General features: G+C 41.1%; 1 protein-coding gene across 6 annotated transcripts in view; it reads right to left on the reverse strand.

The window, feature by feature from the left end:
• PRKAA2 (protein kinase AMP-activated catalytic subunit alpha 2) overlaps positions 1-5,707 on the reverse strand; it is a 71,152-nt gene extending 65,445 nt beyond the window's left edge. For 2 of the 6 annotated variants that reach the window (XR_012324627.1, XM_004323923.4), the window contains exon 1: positions 5,564-5,705. Coding sequence is in view for 4 of the 6 variants with exons in the window: in XM_004323923.4 (XP_004323971.1) it covers positions 5,564-5,657 (94 nt within the window). In the remaining 2 variants the exon portion in view is untranslated. Of the gene's footprint in view, positions 1-5,563 lie in introns of all 6 variants that reach the window. The other 4 variants (XM_033866037.2, XM_033866040.2, XM_033866026.2 and 1 more) reach the window with 3 other exon arrangements.
• Between the last annotated feature and the right edge of the window lie 2,486 nt (positions 5,708-8,193).

Here is an 8,193-nt window from a genome sequence, read left to right on the forward strand (position 1 = left end):
TGCCTTCCTAAACCAATGTTCTTTCTTCCTAGGACATCAAGTTATTTTTTTACAAATTCTCTTTAGTCTGTTTACTAAAGGTTACTGGTAATCTTTAGTCAAGGTTATTTTCATAATGGGGAGGAACCCTGAAATACCTGGTATTTTTTAAAATTTGGGTGAAAACTGTCAGAATTCAGTAAATTTATCATGTAAAAAATGGAATGGATTAAGGCACCAGAGTAAAATTTATATGAAAATATAATTTTTAACCATCCATATGGAGTTTCAAAAAAACTGTTATTGGCTGTAAATTTGGATTAAAATAAATACATTTAAATCTTATTTTCTTAATCCTTGATAAATATCTATGGACATGTAAAACTTATATCCTTGTAGGTTTGAAACTCACAAGATATCACACTATGCATTTTTACTTTCCATTCCATATACCACAGACTTGCATCAGAGAACCCTGAATTTGCCATTTCTGCCACTTACTAGCACCATGACCTTGGGCAAATTACTTAAAGTAGCTGATTCTCAATATCTACAATTAGTAAAATGGAGATAATATCAAATGCAGGATTACTCTGGGGAATAAATAAAAATCAATTGCATATATAGTAAACATAGTAAGAACTGATTCAAGTTGCAGCTTTTATCACTAAAGTGTTACAAATGTGTCTCCCTTTTCTTTTGCTTTATATTACATCTTTATTTCAGCTCTGGTCTTCGGTAATTCAAATTTCCATTAAGCCAGAGGAAACAATTAAACGTTCCCATTTTTTGAAATTAAATCTTTAAAAAATAAGTTGTAAAAGACCTCACAAATTTCATGTTCTAGTGTCGTGCTTTAGGAGAAGAAGAAAACAAAGCCCAGAGAGTGTTTAGGGCCTCGATACTACATGAGAGTCAAAAACAATGCCAGTGTGGGCCCCAAATACCATAGGTGTAACTCTGAGGCCCACCAACTGACCAGGTAGTTGTCCAAAATCTAATTTACCATTTAGGACTTGCTACTTACATTTCAAAAAAGTAACACTACTTGTTTAAAGAAATTAATAAAAATTTTTCCATTTGCTTATCTTTCCTGTTATCTAAAAAATAAGTGGGGTATTAATAAAATATTTACTTAATTTCTTGAAAGCCAATTCTGTGAGCCATGCACATAACTATCTGAAAAACAGAAAAAGTAATGCCTTGATGAGACCTTGTTGACTAGAAAAGACTACTTTGACTACAAAGGATCCTATGTTGTACAATTCCAATGAAGAGTAATTATTTCATAAACCAAATCTATCAGTCCTCACCTCAAAAATACAGGCTTCTTTTTAAACAAATAATTACCATTATATGAAAAACATTTTTTTTCTCCAACCAGTGTATAACACAAACACCAGATCTATTCTAGAATTTCTATCACGTTCATTATTTAGATAAGAACCGAGCAAGTCTAATTACAAGAGCTCTTAAACAGAAGTTCTACCTTACCCTGGAAAGAGTAAGAACCAAAACAATCAATATACAGAAAAAAAATTAAGTAGATAAAAAGCATTACTTCTAAACCCTGTCAACCCACATAATCTGTTTCCATAAGCACTCCCCTTGTACTCTTACACTAGAACAATAGAGAAAAATCAGTTTAAAATATTTTAAATAAGGCTTCAATTATTTATCAACAAACAGAAGGATTTCCATATGCTTTTTAAAAATAGCTTGAAACCAGTACAATTAAATGAAAACTAGTTATTTCCATTTTTGTTTACTGTACCCAACTTTGCTCTGTAAATTGATATATCAACAACTGAAGTTAAACTTTCAATATCTGTAAATAACAACAGTTAAGAGAGAAGGCACATAAAATATTCATCACTCCTCCATTTCCATGTTTTTATAGCCATATAAAACTAAATCACTTACTACTAAGTTTTTTAGTATAAATTAAATTTACAAAGTCTAACTCTATACCAAATAAAAATGCACGTATTTCCAACAAACGGTGCTGGGACAATTGGATATCCATATTCAAAACGTTGGCCTTAGAACCTCATCTTACACCATATTCAAATTTTAACTCAAAATGGGTCATAGACGTAAATGTAAGAGCTAATAAAACATTTATTTTAAAAAAAAAATACGAGCAAATCCTTGAAACCCAAAGCAAAGATTTCTTAAATATAACACCAAAAGCATCGTCCATAGAAGGAAAAAAGTCAATAAACTGGACCTCATAAAAATTCAAAACATTTATACTTTAAAAGACACCATTAAGAAAATGAAAAGTCAAACAACTGACCTGGAGAAAATATTTGCAGTAAGGGACTTGTATCCAGAATTTATAAAAAAAGATTCTTATAAACTCAACTTACAACAAACAACTCAACAAATGAACTAAATATATGAACAGACATTTCACCCAAGGAGATACCATTTCACTCCTCCTAGAACAGCTATAATAAGACAATAAACAAATCTTAGGATTTGGAGAAATAAGAACCCTCATACATTGTTGGTGGGATTGTAAAATGGTACAACCACTTTGGAAAAGTCTGCAGTTTCCCCCAAAGCTAAAAATAAAACCATGATATGACCCAACAATTCTGCTCTTAGGTCTATCTACCCAATGTGTCCGAGAACATATGTCCACACAAACATTTGCATGTGAACGTTTGTGGTGGCATTATTTGTAATAGCCCCAAATGGAAAACAATGGCCACCAACGGGTGACTGCAGAGGCAGAATGCGGCATACTCATGCAACGGAATATTATTTAGCAATAAAAAGGAACAAACTACTGACACATGCCATGTCATGCATGAACCTCAAAGGCATTGTTAAAGAAGTCAGACATGAGAGACTCCATGTTGAATGATCTCATTTATAAGAAATGTCCAAAGAAAGCAGATTTATCCAGACAGAAAACAGATTAGCAGTTTCCTAGGGCTTAGGGTTAACTATAAGTAGGCAAGAGGAATCTTACTGCGGTGATGAAAATGTTCTAAAATCGATTTATGATGATGGCTGTACCATGCGGTAGTTACTGAAAATCACTGAATTGTACACTTGGAATGGGTGAATTTTATGATATGTAAAATACACCTGAATAAAGCTGTGTTTAAAATGCATGTGCTTTTGTTTCTAGTCCCTTAAAGAATTACAAGTGACCCTGAACAACACTGGAGTTAGGGGCACTGAACCCCAAGCAGTTGAAAACCTGTATTTAACTTTACAGTCAGCCTGCAGTATCCATGATTCCGCATTCTAGGAGTCAACCAACCTGGGACTGTATAACACCGTAGTATGTCTTTAGTGAAAAAAGTCTGCTATAGGAGTACACGTGTGCAGTTCAAACTCGTGTTTTTCCAGGGTCAACTGTAAATGAATAACTTTAGACTGCAGCAACTTATATAATTTTTATTAAGCAATTGTACTAATTCTAACCTTGGATGGGAAACCACAGACTAACTTTGGAGAAGTGCTAATATAGTGTTAGGAACACCCCTCCAGTTGGTTGCTCACTGGGAAGGGGTCCTCCAAGAAAAGGATTTCTCATAAATCAAAGTACCTTCTGTTCGTTTATATTTTAAGAAGTGCCTAGAAGCAGCTCAAGAATATATACAAAAGATATTTAAGTTGTCCTATGACAATGGACCGATTGATCTGATGGGTGTTTTAGCCAACATTCAGATTACAGAAGAATTTAAAAGGACAAAATTTTAACACAATTTGAAAGGGCGTAGGGTACATTATATAACCTGGAGAGTGTACATGTCTAGATGGCAAAGGTTTGAGGGTATAACGTCAAAACACAATAGTCCTTAGTAATGGCACAGGCATTAATCCAATTCCTGGATCCTCCTATATTCATTCTAAATATATTCTCCTAACTGTCCACTTTATGATGTCTTTCAAACCTAAGCCAGGACTTCACAGCCCTCACGGGACTTCAAAGAATTTTACCAACTTGAGGTCTTTACACAAATACCACCCTGTCTGTGAGGCCTTGCCTGACAACCTTATTGAAAATTGCTAACCTCACTAAACTCCCTATCCTCCCTTCTCTGATTCATTTTTCTCAATAGCACTAAAAATACTGTATATTGAATATTTTATATACATATTGCAATTATTGTTTGTCTTCCCCTACTAGAAGAGAAGCTTCACAAAAGGAGAGATTTTAATCTGATTTTGTTCCTAGGGTATCCCCATTACCTAGAACAATGCCTGGCACATTGTAGGCACTCAGTAAGTGTTTTCTGAACAAACGATAGGGTATCAGACACGTGGAAGTAAGTAAGAGCCGATCCTTGCCACAGGAATGAACGAGTCTCTTCTATCCATTTAACAGCCTTGATTTAAGGTTAAAATATGATTTTTTAAGAAAATAGAGGCCTCAGTAAAATCTCCAAAGTGCCTACCTAATATTTCCCCTGCAAAAAGAAAAAAAAAAAAGCAAACATTTTACTTATAATATTGGATTTGCAACAATCAAAAGAGAAGTATTTTTAATACTTCTCGTTCTAGTTCTGGAGAGAGGACAAATTAATTAAATCCCACGTGACCCTTATTAACAAGAAAAACAGGAAAGTTCAATACTTAACTAGTAAGAAGTAAAGAAATTTCAAAACCAGCCTGTTTTACTACACCCAAAATGGGATCCCATCACCAAGAATACAGACCTCAGCAGAGCATGTCTTAGCAGTTCTGGCCTCAGCCCTACATAATCCAAGATCCCCATCACCGTCCTCCCCATCCCAGAAGCCTTCCTAGAACCATTTTACAAACACCAACCAACCTTCAGACCTCCCAGTTCTGATTAAGCCCTGACCCAAGCCAGCTGCATTCCAACGTTTCACACAGGCATCAGAAAGACCCACCCCGCTCTTGCCCCGGGAGCATCCCCTAAACTGTCATCCCCACCCAACCCAGAGTCTGAGAGCACGAAAGAATCGGAATGTCAGGAACCGCCCAGCCTGGCCAAAATTAGAGGACATTTTAGACCTTCATCACGGTTCTGCCAATTTCAGTGTGACCTTGAGCACGTTCCTATACCCCAGGGGTCCCCGTTTTCTCACGTTTAAGGTGAAGATAACACCTGCACCTGCTATAAGGATTAAAGGAGATCACACGTGAAGCACCTAACTGGGCACCTGGCACGAAATGGAAACTCCACCATCAGGAACGTGGGTCATTCCCCAGTCCTATCCGTACAGCCTCCCAGCTGGAAGGCACCTCGCCCTACAGCACAGTCTCCCGGCTTCACAGAGGAAGGCACTGAGGTCGGCCGGGAGAAGCGCGGTGGGCGCCGGCTCTGGACCCCGCGACGCCCGCGCCCCAGCCCGCACCCCCTCGCCCGGCGCCCACAGCTGCCGCGGGGCGAGGCGCTGCACGCTGCCCTCCCGGGGTCCCCAGGCTCCGCGCGGCCCGGGCGGGGCCACTCCACCTGCCGCCAGGCCCCGCCACCAGCTGCCAGCCGCCCGCCCGCGGCCCGGGGCTCCCGGGCTCCGGGGCTCCGGGGCTCCGGGGCTTGGCCTCCCGCGAGGTTGGCAGCTCGGCGCGGCGGCCTCGGCGCGTACTCAACTCTTCACTTTGCCGAAGGTGCCGACGCCCAGCGTGTCCCCCAGCACGTAGTGTCCGATCTTCACCCGCCCGTCGTGCTTCTGCTTCTCAGCCATGTTCGGGGCGCGCAACCTCGCGCCGCCGCCCGCGCCGCCGCCGCAGCCGCCGCCGCCGCGAGCTCTTCTGTGCTGCCGCCGCCGCCTACCCACAGTTCAGCGGGCCCGCGGGGGGGCGGGGGCCCAAGACGCCGGGGACCAGGCGAGGCGGGGGCGGGGGCGGGGGTGGCCCCCAAGAGCAGGTGGGCGGGGCGGGGGCCGTGTGCGCGTCCAGACCCCGGGGCGGGCGGCCGGGGTGGGCGCGGGAAGCCGAGCGCTGCGGGAGGAGTGGAGGGAGGGCCCGAGCTCCGTGCGGGGAGGGTCGGAGGCAGACAGGTGTGCGCGGGAGGGGTGGGGGCGGAAGGCGCCCAGCTACCTGGGGGAGGGGCCCAAGGGCGGGAGCCGGGTTAGGGGGCCCGTAAGCAGGAGAACCGGAGGGAGTGGAAAAGAGAGGGTGAGATTTGGGCCGAATCTTAGGGAATGTAGAGATGGAAGTTGAATCTGGAGAAGAAACAGGCCTGAAGTGTGAGGAGAGAGGGACGTGAAAAGCAGCGTGTGGGTGCAAGGGAAGTGGGGCTGGAGACGGTGGGGAAGGGCATTGATCGAAGGTCAGTCGGAGGAGAACCACAAGGAAGTTTCTTGAGTCACGGGCTGAGTGTTTTGATACAGGTCACGGCGCAATAGAGAACCCGATTCTGTGCTGGCTTCAGTGGTCCTCCTCTTCGTACTTTCTAATTCTCAATTATTTTGCCCTAGAGATGGAGGAGACCCTCTCTCCCAGAGCTCTCAATTTTAACTAGTTTGCACAAAGTTCTCCGGTCAACCAGTCCCAATATTTGCTCGATTGTATTTTAGCGCATACTTACATAAATATATAGAGTAGGAATAGTTTGTGGTAGAGCTGCACAAGAGGGAAACAGTGAAAGAAATGGAGAGGGAAACTGAATGTGGTGAGCATGGGAAATAAGATACCTAAGGGACAAAGAATTACGAAAAGCAAGAGCAATATAAGGACACAAATTAAAGGTAAAGATTGAAGGGGGGAGAAAACCGGTAAGAGGTAACTAGAAGCGTGACATCCAGGCAGAGCATTTAAAGACTGCCGAGGTATAGTAAATGAAATGATTATTGCTTCCTCCTCCCTCCCTTCCTTCTTTTCTTCTTTCTTTCCTAACTTGCATGCCCTATTCTTCAGTGTTGCCTGTCTTTTAGTGCTTTAGTGATTGGGAATAAATGTTTAAGGATTAGTTGAACATTTTTAACTTAGTGTCTGACAGTAGAGTTTCAAGGTCACATTCCCCAAACAGTAAGTCTCATCTCACTATTTATAGGTAAAGAGAAAAATGTATTGATCAGAAAGAATAAGATGCAACAAAAATTTGTTTTCTGAGAAGTGATAAATATACAAATGACAAACATGCATCCATTCTTGCTTGGACACCAAGACAATCCAATGAGAGATGATCACAGCTTATAAATTATAGACATCACAGCTGTTGAACAGAGGCTATTTTTGTTCATTCTTGGGATCATCTTTCTTGCTGACAAGAAGTATCATTTAAGAATCACTCTACCTAGCCGACAATTCGGGGAAAATAGCCAGTTATTTTTGATACTGAACCTTCATTTGGTTAAGGGTCATTCCTTCAGTATTCATTCAAGTTAGTAAGAAAAAATACCTCTTCTACTTTTGAGGTAGAAGAAGTATGTGTCTCTTGTTATAACGTCTTAGTAAAAGATGTTAAAGAGTGTTAGATTGCTTTCTTGAAGCTATATGAAGACAGCCTATAAATAGAGATTTTAAAGCATTCAGCACGGTCTTAACTATTGGTTGATAATTGCAACTTGAACTATTATACACCTCATAACTGTGATCCTTACCTAGCAACTATGAACTACCTTGTAGCTTTATTATTATGCCAAACAAGTGGGTTGATACTTTGTTGATTAAAAAGTTCATTTAAACACAGTTATCTCACTAATTGTCATAAAAGAAACTTATTATTATCCCCGTTTCATAGATGATAAATCTTAGTTTTTCCCTTTCTGATTTGCCCAAGGCTAATCAGCTAAGTGGCAGAGTCAGAACTCATATCCAGTTCTGACTTGTCCATTTGTCTTTCTACTATACAACAGCTACCTATATAAAAAAGAATATGTGATGCTCTAAGAACGTTTACATTTTTCACAATTAAAGTCCAATTCTCATTTTTTTATTATTTTTAGGGCAGACTAACAATATATACTTTAAACTTACATTTTTGACTGTTTTCCCAACTTTTATTTAGAGGAAAGATCGAATGCTAGGTGGGTGAGGAGGGAGGGAAAGGACAACTCTTGGTGGCAGCACTCAGTCTTCTGTTGCCCTGAATATTTCAGATATGGGTCCATATTTGTCTCACCCTACCCCACAATGCAACCTGACGGTTCATCAGACTGAATCTCCTTAAGAGCTGTGCCACTTGGGGGTCTCACCTCCCCGCTCCGAAGAAGTTCTAGTAAATACAATATTCCCCATTTTATTATTTTCCAGTGATGTTTTAGTGTCCCTCTGTTG

This window comes from Tursiops truncatus, chromosome 1 (assembly GCF_011762595.2).
Source record: "Tursiops truncatus isolate mTurTru1 chromosome 1, mTurTru1.mat.Y, whole genome shotgun sequence".
Lineage (NCBI taxonomy): Eukaryota > Metazoa > Chordata > Mammalia > Artiodactyla > Delphinidae > Tursiops > Tursiops truncatus.